This window comes from Pantherophis guttatus, chromosome 2, assembly GCF_059756535.1.
Source record: "Pantherophis guttatus breed Tessera chromosome 2, ASM5975653v1, whole genome shotgun sequence".
In the NCBI taxonomy this organism is placed as follows: Eukaryota; Metazoa; Chordata; class Lepidosauria; order Squamata; family Colubridae; genus Pantherophis; species Pantherophis guttatus.
Genome location: NC_142064.1, coordinates 18817261 through 18833279, shown reverse-complemented (window position 1 = coordinate 18833279; position 16019 = coordinate 18817261). Strand labels below are relative to the sequence as shown.

General features: G+C 44.4%; 1 protein-coding gene across 2 annotated transcripts in view; it reads right to left on the bottom strand.

Annotated features, from left to right (window-relative positions):
* Positions 1–1069: 1069 nt before the first annotated feature.
* Positions 1070–16019, bottom strand: part of MALT1 (MALT1 paracaspase) — a 53306-nt gene continuing 38356 nt past the window's right edge. For both annotated transcript variants that reach the window (XM_034442460.3, XM_034442461.3), the window contains 5 exons: positions 15238–15365; positions 7896–8045; positions 5444–5601; positions 5032–5157; positions 1070–3030 (listed from right to left, as the gene is read on the bottom strand). In XM_034442460.3, the coding sequence (XP_034298351.2) occupies positions 2578–3030; positions 5032–5157; positions 5444–5601; positions 7896–8045; positions 15238–15365 (1015 nt within the window). In that variant the 3' untranslated portion in view covers positions 1070–2577. The remainder of the gene's footprint in view (positions 3031–5031; positions 5158–5443; positions 5602–7895; positions 8046–15237; positions 15366–16019) is intronic.

The window sequence follows — 16019 nt, the reverse complement described above, 5'->3', positions numbered from 1 at the left end:
TCATTTACTTCCTCTGTCTATTCAAAGGAGCTACTGATACAAAATTGAGAATATATGCAAAAATTTGGTCATCAAAACATTCCCTAATCAGTTAACCTGTGCAGGTAAAGGTTTCCCTTGCGCATATGTGCTAGTTCCCGACTCTAGGGGGCAGTGCTCATCTCCATTTCAAAGCCAAAGAGCCAACGCTGTCCAAAGATGTCTCTGTGGTCATGTGGCCAGCATGATTAAATGCCAAAGGTGCACAGAATGTTGTTACCTTCCCACCAAAGGTGGTCCCTATTTTTCTACTTGCATTTTTTACATGTTTTAGAACTGCTAGGTTGGCAGAAGCTGGGACAAGTAACGGGAGCTCATCCCGTTACACGGCACTAGGGATTCGAACCGCTGAACTGCCGACCTTTCGATTGACAAGCTCGACGTCTTAGCCACTGAGCCACCGTGTCCCTATGCAGGTACCTGTAAATTGGCATAATTAGGCAAAATGGCCCAATACTGATCTGGACGTACCCTATGATACTTTGTTATGCATCCCGATTGGACTAATCAGCATATCTGCATGTGTTGCCCAAGCATCTGTGTGTGGGTGAGGGTCTATTCAGGGTTTTTTATTTGTGTAGCATATACATTTGAGGGTCTTACCTATGTAGATGCATGTATTGCCTCTGTGTGTTTCTGTTCTCCCCTGGTGTTGTGTTTGTGATTCCTTCCATGTGTATATGCTCCATTCTGGATCTTGGCAACATTTCAAACTGCTCCCGCATCTGCTTCTCCCATTAAGGTGCAAAAGAGGATTTCCTGCCCCGCCCCCCACAAGATTCCATTCTGCAAACCGCAACCAGATCCAACTTATTTTTTTACCGTGATCTTTATTTTGCTAGTTTATCCTGCCAGACAAAATTTCGTCTCTTTCCAATCTGGTTTTGAACAGATAAAAGCACAGAAGGATAACGCAGAAAGTATCTCAAAATCCTTTACACAATTTCTTTGCAACATTCTGTTGCCTTGGAAAGGATAAAGTGCCCTGCATTGTGTGCATGAAGAGGAAATAAAAACCCAAGTCAAGGAATTCTTCAAAACTCTTATATTTGGATTTTGGTGAATATCTTAAATTAAATTAAGAATGTTAAGAAAAATAGCAAATACAAGAAAAAGCCAGAACAAGAATTCATTTCTTTACTGGATATTTCCAAACCTAATTTTGGGGACAGGCCAATAATTATCAGTAAATACTGTAAATGGGATATGGATGAAGCTGCTTAAATAACTAAAGTTGACCTGATATCTGAAATAGAATTAAGAATAAGTATGATCTGGAAGATATGCTTGGTCCTGGGAGATGCCATCTGTTCTGGAATTTCTGATGAACAATTTGAGGACAGACAGGATCCAGCAGAAACAAAACCTAGAATATTTTGGCTGTTTGGGGTACTGGAAGAACTAAATCTGGACCAATCATGGAAAGACTTTGGAGAAGATTCCTTGAAATACTATGGCCAACCGAGAAAGCAAACAAATGGCTCATCAAACTAACTAATTCAGAATTTTCACCAAAGGCAGAAATGACCAGATTCAAATTAACCACACTTCAGACACATTATGCAAAGACCTAGTTCTCGTAAGAAAGCTGTAATGCTGGGAAAGGTGGAAAAAAGGAAGGAAGGGGGCAGATCTTATCTTACCGATTTTCTTACTCAACTGCCACCACCATCTCAGTGGCCTGCACACTGAACAGTAAATTGAGAGCAAAGGAAGTTGGTGCTCAGTATCCCTTAACTTCCTTTAATATCCACTTCTTTGGATTGAAAGATCATTCTGTGATGGCTCCTTTTCAGATTCCATAACAGGCAGTTTATCTTCTTCCTCCCAAAATGTTGCTTACACGTATGCCTGTTCTGTCCATCGGGATCACCTGATTTTCCGGACTATAGAGCTGCCATGGCACAATGGTGAGAGTGCAGTATTGCAGGCTATTTCTGCTGACTGCCAGCTGCCTGCAATTTGGCAGTTTGAATCTCACCAGGCTCAAGGTTGACTTAGCCTTCCATCCTTCTGAGGTGGGTAAAACGAGGACCCAAATTGTTGGGGGCAATAGGCTGACTCTGTAAAACCGCTTAGAGAGGGCTGTAAAGCACTGTAAAGCGGTATATAAGTCTAAGTGCTATTGCTATCTGCTATTCTCCCTCGCCTCATTGCCTGGTGAAGTGGAAGTCTGGTATCATAACTCCTGTAGGCCTCTCAATCAGCGCATTAAAATTTCTGTATTTTAAAGACTTCTGCTTAGTTTGTGCTTATTCTGACAATCAACGTGCTGAGTTATTAGGAAGTCATGTCCCACAGAAACCTAGTCTGCCTTTACCAAATTCTTTTTCGTCTTCCCCCTCACGAGGGATAATATCTGGGGATGTTGCAACTTTTATTTCTGGTTGTCTGAAAACATTTTTAACTCTTTTTCTCCCTCAGCCAAGGACTGTAAGCCCAACGCATGGCTCCAGACCAAGATGTCACCGGGCCTCAGAATTTCATCCCAGGGCAAGGCCATTGAAAATGCAGTTCCGGCCTACAAAATGAAGCTGGCTAAGGCTCATGAGATAGTTTTAAACTTCCCGAGAAGTCAGATTCGAGTTCATCTGTGGTCTCCACAGGAATATTGCTCAGGTCTGAATCGTATGAATGTGACCACTTTGATTGCCATGCAATTAATCTGTCTGGCACCATCCTGCAGTGGCATCTTGGCGACTGCCTCAGGCTTTCTATAAGAGAAGGACTTGATTGGACAAAGCCTGTGTAAGAATGCGGCTGATTAAGCTGAGATGGGCAGAATCCAGATGCTTCTGTGGCCAGTGATTGGGCGGAGGTAGCGCCATTAGGCAAAGGACAGCTCTGGAAGCAGCTGCACTTTCCAAATCCTTGGTGAATGCGCAATTTGGCAACCAGCGGTTTGCCAATGTTAACCGCCTTTCGTTCATCCACCGGGTCCTCGAGTCCCATGTATTCATAATGCAGGCAAACGGTGAATGTTAAATCTTCCTGTGATTTAAAGAGAGATACATTAACGTCGATAGCCTTTTACTGCCAGACATTCAACCCAACAGAATATAATGATTGCAATCAAAGGATCTCTGTATTCCTATCATGAAATTCACAACATGGAAACATTTAAAAAAAAGGATACTGGCCATCTAACACTCAACTCTGAAGCTAGCCTGACCGAGGTCATCTTGGAGGCTTTAGTACTGCCACAAGGATGCTGAGGGATAGGGAGAGGGGAATAGAGATAGCTGGGGTTTTGCAGCCAAAACAAAATAGTTTCCCCTGTGAACCAAGGACATTCCCACAAGTGGCTGAAGAGAGGAGGAGTGAAGTTTTCAAGCAACCGGACAACACCTTGCTTGGACCATGTGACTGATTGTTTGGGGAAAGGGGGGGGAGGACTTTTAATTAGGTGAAAACTGCGGAAACCTTTAGAGTTGGTTTTCACCAGCTTGTGCCAATGTGATACATCCAATAAACATGTTCTTGCAAATGGAAACTGCTTGCCTCACAGTTCTATTTGCTATGAGTATATTAATTGGAACCCTGACACTAACTTCTAATATTCTGTCATCACCATGTTACGCTAGATCAGGTGTCTCAAAACCTGGCAACTTTTAAGACTTGTGGACTTCGACTCCCAGAATTCCTCAACTCTGGGAGTTAAAAGTCCACAAGTCTTAAAGTTGCCAGGTTTGGAAAGCCCTGTTATAGATATTAGAGATAGATATGATGGTCTTATGCTGGCTTGCTCTCCACTAGAGAACATATGGAACCTGATTGGCAAAGGAATTAAACAGAACTAATTTGCATTGAGAGGTAGACATTGCATAAAAAATCAAATCAAGAACTAAATATATTTTGCCCCATCCAGTGTGACTCAAGGTAGATCAGTTTTCTCCAAAACGAAGCCCCTCCAGAGTACAGAATTAGAAACTCCAGTAGTCTCATTTTATAGAAGGAAAGTTGTGCTGGATCACCAGCCATTAGGGTGATTTGCAAATCAAATTACATTCTTTTTTTCTGCCAAGTCAGAACGCAGTTTCAATGGGCAATTTCTTCTTTCAAAATAGTACAGGGAGTCCTGGACTTATGACCCCAACTGCAAGCACAACTTCTGTCACTAGGCAATGAGGTCGTTAAGTGGGTCATTACATGACCACACCTGATTTTATGACTTCTTTTGCCACAATTGTTAAGTGAAACCAGCTTTCTCCAATGACTTTGTTGGAAGCTAGATGGGAAGGCTGAAAAAGCCAACCAGGACACTACAACTATAGTAAATACCTGTTGGTTGTCAAGTGCCTGGATAATGATCATGTGATTGTGGGGACTGCAACAATTTCAGCGCAAAGTCCATCATATATAATATTTTAAAGTTCCATTGTAACTGAACGTTGCTAAACGAATGGTTCTACATTGAGGACTATCTGTAATTATACTTCATTTCCGAATCATTTCTCGGCCCTACGCATATCTAAGACCTGTTACAGAAGCCAGTATCTCCTACTATTTCTTTTCCCAGCAACTTCCCCATACACTTTGTTTTACTTTTCCAGAGACCACTGACCCACCTCCAGTGAATGAAACCTGAAACATTTGCAATTTGGTAGCCTTCAATACCCCCTATTTTTCATTTTATGATCTTGTAATCCTTTTTATTGGGGTGGAGTTGGGGTGACTGAATGGACCTGAGCATTTACTGGCTGGATGCCCTTCCTGACACCTATGCGGAGTTCACAGCAGATGTTTTCACTTTGCTCCCTGATAGAGAAACATCTGTCGCTGCCTAGGATTGAACTCTCAACCTTCCAAGTGGGAGGCAAGCGTCTTCACCTCTAGGCCACCCTGCTGCTCCTTCAACATACATACACCGCTTTTAAAGTTGCAAGCCAAGGATAACCTTAGTAGGTCTAAACAGTAATTGAATGGCATTGCTGCCACTCAGGGAATGTAGAAATATAAGAAAGCAAACCAGATTTGCCTGCAAGTAATTACCTTTAGCTTCTGTAGTGAACTTATTCTAGTGTAGAGGCAGTGTTTGGGCAAATCTTTTGAAAGCAAATAGCTGCCAGTTTCCTCAGGAGTTCCTTTATTTGCTTCTTTAGGATCCACATCCAATTCCTGTGGACAGTTAAAACAATAAAATGAAAATGAGGAGGTGGTTAGATTTTGAGCCCCCCTTCTCCATTTCCATCCTTTATATGAGGGGTCAACTTTTAAGACTTCGCAGCATGGCTGGCTGTGGAATTCTGGGAGTTGAAGTCTGCAAGTCTTAAAAGTTGCCAAGTTTGGAGACCCCCCCGCTTTATATCACGCCAGTTGTGTTTCATGTTTAAAGCATGATATTTCTGTTTTGTACATATGGTCTTTCAAACAATAAATGTGCCATCTTCTGAGACTAACTTACAAGAGGAAAATCAGTGACGTAAGCGTTGCAAACGGTTATTTCAGTTGGCTTTGTTACGATTCTTGTGTAGATGATCATGACGTTGGAGAATTCTGCAGCAAAACCAAGCTGGATCCGAACCCCGCATTGAAACTGAAGGCACATACTTTCAGAAAGTTCTGAAAACAAGCACATTTTTGAAGGTGGTGATCCATACCTGTTTCTCTTTAAAAACAGCTCTGCAAACAGCATTGCTCTTCATGCCTATAAGTCATGATCTTCCCCGAATTTCAGAAGTTTATTTTAATAGTTCCCCAGTTGCAGATATAGGGAAGTGGTTTCCAACCACTGGAAGATGCTATCATGTATTTTTGTACCTTGCCCTGTAATCCACTGTTCTTTTTTCCTCCTAAAATATGGGCCCATGTTGAAAAAAACCACCTTGTTTTTTCATTTACTACCCTGTTTCCCCCAAAATAAGACATCCCCTGATAATAAGCCCAATCGGGCTTTTGAATGCATGACAATAAGGCTAAGAGCTTATTTCAGGGTTCAAAAAGTATAAGACAGGGTCTTATTTTTGGGGAAACACTGTTAACAGCATCCTATATCAACCTGTCACTCCCTTGAGCAGAAATGAACAATTATGGCCTCTTTACGACTTGTGGACTTCAACTCCCAGAATTCCTGAGCCAACAATTCTGGGAGTTGAAGTCCACAGGCTGTGAAGGGGCCATAGTTGCCCACCCTTGCCCTTGAGGGTCTCAGATTGTGAAAGGTTGCCTTGTAGGAATAAAAGTGATAATGAGTAAATCTGAAAATAATTAAGCAAGGTGGGGAAACCATAGCTAGGAACTATATTTAATAGTTTAAGGAAGGTGTAACATTAGAGGTGGGGTCAAATACAGGTATTTATTTATTATTTATTTATTTATTGGTTCGACTTATATGCCGCCCTTCTCCGGAGACTCAGGGCGGCTTACAATGCGTTAAGCAACAGCCTTCATACTTTTGTATATACCTGCTTAGTAGGGCTTTTGGCCCCCCCAAGCGGTGTTCTTTTTTATACAAAGTCAGCTTATTGCCCCCACAATCCGGGTCCTCATTTTACCTACCTCGGAAGGATGGAAGGCTGAGTCAACCTTGAGCCTGGTGAGATTCGAACATGCAGTAATTGCAGGCAGCTGGCAGCTAAGTGCTATTTAACAGCGCTTTACTTCACTGCTCCACCAGGTTCCTAGATAGTACTCAATTTACAATTGGTATCTTAGCAACCATTTGAAATTATGACAAACCTCCCCATTTAAAGGAACTTGTTCCAAAGTTGCAATGCTTCCCCCCCCCGCTTCGTGGTCACATGACCACATTTCAGGAGCTTGGCCTGTATTTAGGGCCAACTGCAGCATCCTGCAGTGATTTAATCACGATTTACATTTCTGCTGAAAATTGGCATTTAATTCCAGATTTTGGCAAAATGCCCCATAGCATTTTAAACACAGTTTAACAACTGTGGTGATTTGCTTAATGACCTCTGTAAAAAAGGTCATAAATCAGGCTGGTCAAATAGGTGACCTGCTTTATGACCGTGATAATGTACAACTACAAGGGGCAGGCTCCATTGTGGCCTTAAGTCAAGGACTTCCTATAAATACAAGTATTGTAGAGGTGGGGGTTATTTATTTTTATCTTTATTAAAGCTGCACCTGTTGCAGTTTTTCCATCACAAATGGACAGGAAGCCAAAATTCTTCCAGGAAGCTACCAAGGAGCCTTGGTAGTACAGTGGTCTAAAGCACCCTGTTATTAAGACCAGCTGCCTGCAATTACTGCAGGTTCGAATCTCGCCAGGCTCAAGGTTGACTCAGCCTTCCATCCTTTCTAAGATAGGTAAAATGAGGACCCAGATTGTGGGGGCAATAAGCTGACTTTGTATAAATATACAAAAGGATGAAGGCTATTGCTTAGCATATTGTAAGCCGCCCTGAGTCTCCAGAGAAGGGCGGCATATAAATCAAATTTAAAAAAAAAAAAAAATTCAGTACAACCAAAGAAAGTTTGGGTAGGTGGGGGACAATAAAACAATTGCCAGCTCCTAAGTTATGAGGTAATATTGACAAAGTACATTAAGCAAGGAAATAGTGATATATATATATATATATATTTCATTTCCTTTGCTCTTTCCCTCTATCTGTTATGACCTCTGTGCTATGAGAAACTAATACTTCAATACAAATAACTTAATTTTTTAAGTATGTATTTTAGGGACATAAGGGCTACAGATTTATTTACTTAATTTGTTTCCTGCTTTTATTATTCTTACAAATAAGGCAGCAAACTTATCTAATCAACCGTTCTCTCTTTATTTCCCCCACAACAATAACAACCCTGTGAGGCGAGTTGGACTGAGAGAGACTGGCCCAAGGTTATGGCTTTCTCATAGCTAAGCAAAAAGGTTACTTTCACATTTACTGTACCATGCGCTTTTGCCCACTGTAGATTTCGTGCCAAAGCTTCTGCTGAGGTTACAGTTTGCTGAATAGGATCAGTTAACGCTCTCTTTTCAGATAAACTGCTGCGAATCTCCAAAGCTTGCTTGCCTTTGGTAAGATGACACTTTCCCATATCTAAAAATAAAATACAAAACCCAGAAGCTTATTTTGATTAATAATTACCATGCCCTTTCTTCCCTCTAAAAACATTTCTTTGGTACAATAATTTCCATACTGCTAATTTCCTTAGGATTCTAGGTAATACACATTATAATGAAACAATATAAAATAGGTAACCCAGTTGCCTCAGTTCAGACATTTTAATAGATGATGGTCCCAGAATACAGCTTAGACATCAAATTGCTGTTTAAAATGGATTTCCCAACTTTTTCTTGAAGGTCAGAAGAGAGCTAGACCTACAGGTAATCCTCAATTTACGACCACAATTGAGCCCAAAATTTCTGCTGCTAAGCGAGACAGTTGTTCAGTGAGTTTTGTCCCATTTTACAACCTTTCTTGCCACAGCTGTAAAGTGAGTCATTCTGTCATTAAGTGAATCTTAATGTCAACCCCATTGACTTTGCTTCAGTAGTGGGTTGCCCCCAGTTCGGACCGGTTCTATAGAACCGGTAGTAAAACCAGTGGGAGGCTCCGCCCTCTGACCCCGACGTCATCAGGAAACTTCTGTGCATGCGCAGAAGCGCGCACAGCCCCGTTGCGAACCGGTAGTAAAGGTAAGTAGAATCCACCCCTGCTTTGCTTGTTGGAAGCTGGCTGGGAAGGTTGCAAATGGTGGTCACATGATCTCAGGCCATAAATAGATGCCAGTTGCCAAGCACCTGAATTTTACATGATTGTGGGGATGCTACAATGGTTGTTAATGCAAGTTCAAATCTCACCAGGCTCAAGGTTGACTCAGCCTTCCATCCTTTCTAAGGTAGGTAAAATGAGGAGCCAGTTTGTGGGGGCAATAAGCTGACTTTGTATAAATATACAAAAGGATGAAGGCTATTGCTTAACGCACTGTAAGCCGCCCTGAGTCTCCGGAGAAGGGCGGCATATAAATCAAATTAAAAAAAAAAAATTGTAAGCCGCCCTGAGTCTCCGGAAAAGGGCGGCATATAAATTGAACCAATAAATAAATAAATGTACAAAAATCGGTCATAAGTCACTTTTTCAGTGCTGTTGTAACTTCAAACAGTCACTAAACAAATGATTGTAAGTTGAGGACTTACACAATGTGGAGACTACCAAAAAAGTCCTTTAACCTGTTCCAGGATAGGTCTTTGAATATGACCGGAGACTGGATCAAAGCAGCCTCTTATCAGCACATTAGATTCATTAAAATATTTGTATTATGATTTAGATATAAAGGATGAACCGTTGAGTCATTTCTGCAAATAGAAACTCCAAGAGTCCAGTAGTAGAAATTTCCATAAAATGCAAAACCCAACCAGATTAGGAAGGCACCCACTCTTCAGGCCTAACTTTAGGCCAGGTGGAGGATAATTCTCAATAACTTTCAACCCTCTGAATCCAAAAGCTGCTAAGAAAGAAAGAAAGAGAGAGAGAGAGAGAGAATTATTCCACTGGATGGGGCTTGGATTCAGCAGGGTTTTGAGCTCAGCTGAGTTTATAAAGGAGAATATTTGTAGCTCCGGGTTGAAATGATGTTGGTGCTCTCTGAGCTTGGTTGGTTTTTTTGTTTTGTTTTTTGCAGCTATTTCGTTACCCAAACAAGGTAACATCTTCATGTTGCTGCTGATGTTACCTAGTCTGGGTAGTGAAATGCCTGCTAGAAAACAACCAAGCTCAGAAAGTCTCAAGGAACCTCAGCTGACCTTCGTTGCCATTTTGTCTACTTACGGCAGAGCCCTTTCTATTCTATTCTGAATGGCAGGGGTTTCTACGACTAGGGTATGAGATGAAGGCGGCCTTCCTCTTTATAACGGTAAACACTGACTGAGCATTTCTGTGTTTGTGGATGTGTCATGTTGCCTTGTCCTGGTGTTCTTTTTTCTATTCTCTGTTTAGTAGGCAGGCTTGGAGTTCCCAGGAAATCGACTATCAAAGAAATAACTGACAGCTGCCTAGCTTCCTATTTAACTCCCTACCTAATACCAATACCTGTTGCTTACGTACCTGGCTCCCTGCCGCGTGGCAACAGCCCTACCTGAGCTACTCGACGTGATAGCCACGGTGGCAGTAGATACACCCAGGCTTTTAGTCATGGGTGATTTCAACTTGCCATCCGTCGGTGAAACGTCTGAGGTGGCTCGGGAGTTCATGGCTTCCATGACGGCCATGGACCTGACCCAGTTAGTTCATGGCCCTACTCACAGGGGAGGTCACACTCTGGATCTGATTTTTGTCTCTGGCCAGTGGTTGAGTGGTCTTGTTATAGGGGATATAGACATGGAACCCTTGTCATGGTCTGACCACTCACTCCTTCGCCTAGATCTTCGAACCGCGACCCCTCGCCGCAGGGAGGTGGATCCAATTAGATGGATCCGCCCCAGGCGCCTGATGGATCCTGATAGGTTCCAGACGGAGCTTGGGCCATTTCCTGAGGATCTAGCACATGACTCGGCCGAGGACCTGGTAGCCGCCTGGGATCGGGCGGCTGGTGGGGCCTTGGACCGAGTTGTGCCTTTGCGGCCTCTGACCCGATGCCGATCCCGTGCGGCTCCTTGGTTCACTGAGGAGCTGAGGGAAATGAAGCGCCGGAAAAGACGCCTGGAGAGCGGTTGGAGGGCCAGTCTCGCTGAATCTGATCGAACACTGGTAAGGTCGCATATTAAGGCCTACCTAGTGGCGATAGAGACGGCAAAGTCTAACTACTTTTCCGCCTCTATTGCGTCATCAGGGAATCGTCCGGCTGCCCTGTTTAGGGTGACCCGCGCCCTGCTCCATCCAGGAGTGCGGGAGGATCCCTTAGAAGGCAGGGCGGAGGATTTCGGACAATACCTGTATGACAAAATCGCCCAGATCCGGGGGGATTTGGACTCTGACTGGGTAGATCAGGGCAGGGTGACGAGGAATAGTCTTGAGAATGTTATCTGGGAGGAGTTTGATGCTGTGACTCCTGATGATGTGGACAGGATTTTGGGGAGACTTAGTGCGGCCACATGTTTACTGGACCCGTGTCCCTCCTGGTTGGTACTGGCTTCCCGGGAGGTTACACGAGGCTGGCTCCAGGGTGTTATCAACGCTTCGTTGAGTGAGGGTTACTTCCCCACCGCCTTGAAAGAGGCGGTGGTGAGGCCTCTCCTCAAGAAGCCGTCCCTGGATCCGGCAATATTGGCCAACTATCGTCCTGTCTCCAACCTTCGCTTTATGGCGAAGGTTGTTGAGAGTGTGGTCGCACGACAGTTTCCGCAATTCCTGGAGGAAACATCTTATCTAGATCCGTTCCAGTCGGGTTTCAGGTCTGGGCACAGCACAGAAACGGCATTGGTCGCGTTGGTTGATGATTTCTGGAGGGCTCGGGACAGGGGTTGTTCCTCTGTTCTGGTCCTGTTAGACCTCTCAGCGGCTTTTGATACCATCGACCATGGTATCATGCTGCACCGGCTGGAAGAGTTGGGGGTGGGAGGCACCGTGTTGCGGTGGTTCTCCTCCTTTCTCTCCGACCGGTCGCAGTTTGTGTTGGCAGGGGGGCAGAGGTCGACCTCGAGGCCTCTCATTTGTGGAGTGCCGCAGGGATCGGTCCTCTCGCCCCTTCTGTTCAACATTTATGTGAAGCCGCTGGGTGAGATCATCCGTGGCTTTGGGGTGAGATACCACCAGTACGCTGATGACACCCAGCTGTACATCTCCACCCCAGGCCACCCCAACGATGCCCTTGAAGTGATGTCCCAGTGCCTGGAGGCTGTACGGGTCTGGATGGGGAGGAACAGGCTCAAGCTCAACCCTTCCAAGACTGAGTGGCTGTGGCTCCCGGCATCCCGATATAGTCAGTTGACTCCATCACTGACTATTGGGGGCGAGTCATTGGCCCCCACAGAGAGGGCTCGCAATCTGGGAGTCCTCCTGGATATGCAGCTGTCCTTGGAGGAACATCTGACGGCTGTAACCAGGGGGACCTTTTGTCAGGTTCGCCTGATTCGCCAGTTGCGGCCCTTTCTTGATCGGGATTCCCTGTGCACAGTCACTCATGCCCTCGTCACCTCTCGCCTTGACTACTGCAACGCTCTCTACATGGGGCTCCCCTTGAGGAGCACCCGGAGGCTCCAGCTGGTCCAGAACGCAGCAGCGCGGGTAGTGACGGGAGCAGCATGGCGCTCCCATGTAACACCGCTCCTGCGCGAGCTGCACTGGCTCCCAGTTGTCTTCCGGGTGCGCTTCAAGGTGTTGGTTATCACCTTTAAAGCGCTCCATGGCATAGGGCCTAGCTATCTGCGAGACCGCCTGCTGCTACCGACGACCTCCCAGCGACCCGTGCGCTCCCACAGAGAGGGCCTCCTCGGGGTGCCATCAGCCAAACAATGCAGGCTGGTGACCCCCAGGGGGAGGGCCTTCTCTGTGGGGGCACCTACCCTCTGGAATCAGCTCCCCCCAGAGATAAGGAGAATCCAAGACCTCAGTGCCTTCCGTCGCGCCCTTAAAACCCATTTATTTAAACAAGCCGGGCTGGCTTAAGATGAAATTTTTAACTGTTTTTAAATGTTTTAAACGTTTTTAATTGGTAAATGAGTTTTAATTGGGCCAAATTTATATATCTTTTAATTGTTTTTAATATTTGTTCTGCATGTTTTTTTAATCTGGCTGTACACCGCCCTGAGTCCTTGGGGAGAAGGGCGGTATAGAAATCCAATATAAAATAAATAAAATAAAATAAATACATTTAGTACCTAACTCCTTGATTTTCCGAGATTATCAGAGAAATTAGTTCTAGTAAAAGAAATGGCAACAAAATAGCAGCAGACTTCATAAACAGCAGTTGTGACCAGCTGCAGAATCTATATGAAAGAGCAAAGATCGAGGTATTTCCTTCTCCAATCCTTTCTTACTTTGCAAACAAACAAAAACCTAAAAACAACCTCTAAATAAATGAAGGCACATTAAACATTTTTCATAATGCTAGCAGCAAATTCTCTGACAGGCTTCCTTTTTGTTTATAAAAAGCTGCAAAAAGGGATGATTTTGAATAGAAAAATGACAGGTGCACACTTCACTAATTCTTTCCCTGCCAATAATGTTTCCACCAAAATTGCACCATTTCCCCAGGCTGTTTTACTCACAGGCTTCCAGATGCTTGTTTAAAATGTGTATCTGTATTCCAATATGGCAAAAATCCATTTGAGGGACAATTTTGAGCAAAAAAACCCTCCTCCAGGTTGATAAAGAAACAAGTAAGCTTATATAAACAAGGCATACCTAGCTTTTCACAATCTTAATCTCTTGGTGTTAGAACCAAATGAAATACCAAGTGAGGCCATGCAAAAGAATTGTTCTTATGGGTGACAATCGTAACTAGTGAGTCAGATATAGGAAAGAATTTATGAACTGATCAAAACCTAAATATAGGGTAATTTCCTGGAATGCATTCTTGTATATCAATAGTACTTAAGTTTCCAGTCCACAAAACCCTGCCAAATAAAGCCTTGCTTGTAATTTTCCTTCTAAGTAGAGTATATAAAATACTAGCTGAATACCCATGGTCCATTACGAAACTATGTGATGAGGCTTGATAAATCGACAGAGTTTGAAAATTAATGAGTAGTTATGATCGGCCTCTCCTCTCCCCTTCTCTCCTTCAGGCTGGCCCTATAGATCCTCTCCTCTCCCCTTCTCTCCCTCAGGCTTGCCCCATAGAAGCCTCTCCCCTTCTCTCCCTCAGGCTTGCCCCACAGAAACATCTCCTATCCTATCCCCTTCTTTCCCTCAGGCTTTCTAGCCCCTTCTCTCCATGAGGCTTGCCCCACAGAAGCCTGTCCTATGCTATCCCATTCTCTCCAGAGTTATTTTCAAGTTGGGAGGGGGAGTAGAATGTCTAACTAATTAGCATCAGAGCGTGGAAATAGGTAGGAAATACTAATGCTCTGATGGTCATTTTTAAAAATCCTTTCTTGGTGAGCACCTAGAAGCCGAGAGGAACATACATGGCAAATTTCAAGTTTGTAGGCTTTACGGTTCTGGAGATTTCGTGATTAATGCGTGAGTGGTTTTCGCTTTTATATATATAGATGGGTAGTCCTCACGTAACGATGGTAATTGGGACAGGCAACTTAGTCACTATCATAAAGTATGATGTCACATGAATGTGCCAGCTTACAATGGCATTTTTGGTATTTCTGATTGTGGTTAGGTTTATCTCATATGGTTGTTAAACATGTCGTATGGCAGTGATGGCTAACCTTTTTGCCATCGCGTGCCAGGAGGGGGGGCGGGGGAGGGTCACGCACACATGTGCCCACGTACATGCGCGTGCAACCCTCCCTCCCTGCTCCTGGCACATGATGGCCTGGTAGGCCCGTTTTTCTTTCTTACCTGGTTCCAGATCCTCTCTGTTTATCTAGGAAGGGCGAAAATAGCCTTTCTCACTCTCTCGAAGGCCCTCCAAAGGCCTGAAATGGCCCATTTCCCAACTCCCGGTGGGACAGGAAGTGACATTTTTTGCTGTCCCCAGCTTCCAGAGCCTCTCTAGGAGTCTCTAGGAGCCTCTCTAGGAGTCTCTGGAGGCTGGGGGACAGCAAAAAATTCACTTCCTGTCCCACTGGGAGTTGGGAAATGGGCCCTTTCAGCCTCCGTAGGGCCTCCAAGGGAGTGGGAAAGGCTGTTTTCGCCCTTCCCAGATAAATAGAGAGGATCTGGAGCCAGGTAAGAAAGAAAAACGGGCCTTCCCCATCCCCCCACCCCCAGGCCCTCCAGAGGCAGGAAACAGCCTGTTTCCCTACTTCTGGTGGGCCCAGAAGGCCCGAAAATCAGCTGGCTGGCACGCGCATGCGCCCCAGAGCTGAGTTGGTGTGCCCACTAATATGGCTTCGCGTGCCACCTGTGGCACGCATGCCATAGGTTTGCCATCATGGTCGTATGGTCACTATTTATGACTTTCCACCAGCTTCCCCATTGACTTTGCATGTCCAAAGTCGGCAGTGAAGTTTGCAAATGGCAATCATGTGACCGTGGGTTGCTGTGATGTCATAATTGCAATCCAGTTGCCAAACACCTGTGACCACATGACCACTGCAACAGCTGCAATAATGAGAACAAGTCATGGGCTGTGATATCTTTAAATTGTCACCGAACAAGCAATTGTTAAGCAAGGACTATTGTACAATTAATCCATAAACATCTCTTTTTATTTCTGGTAGGTTTTTCTCACCTTCTGCCACACCATCCAGCAGCACAGTAATTTTCTTGTCCTCTAATAAACGTTCCTTCAAAAACTTCATGAAAATCCCATTGGCCAATCCAGACTGCTGAATTTCAAAAGCTTCTGCCCCTTGGCACCTTGACAATACGTAGAGAGCATGTTAGCACCATAGATGGGAGAGGCATCTGTATCATGTAGCGTCTAAACTACAAAGGTTAAACTTCTGAGGTAGCGTTGCTTCAGATGGTACAGCAGGAATATTTCTAATTGTTCAAACTGATCAGACAGATGGAAAAGAATTCATCATGTCAAGAAGCCACAGGCCATCTAATTGACTCTTTCAATGGATGGATGGATGGATGGATGGACGGACGGATGGGCGGACTGATGGACTGAGTAAGTGACTGAGCAGGCCAGCTTCATTCTTCACAGTGACTTTGGCACACAGAGAAAGAGTCTTTGAAAAAACCTATCTACGCATAATAGTATTTCTTCCTGAGGTGGAAGCCAATGGTGAACCCTTCCCACATATATACTGTCTCATAAGACAAATTTGTAGCCATGGTGTCAGAGGACATAGCTGCCAAGTCTGAAAAAAGAGTCCTCCAAGTTCTGAGAGCCAACAGTTTCCATAAACAGGATCTTATCTGGATTCAAGCCCAGCTCTTGTCATAGATACATTATGCGGCCTTAAGAAATCTCCCTCCATTTGTCTTCTCTCAGGAAGAATAATAGCTGCTATTTAGAATTCAGGGGATTTCTCAGCATAGCTGAGACTTAATGTGTTCTTT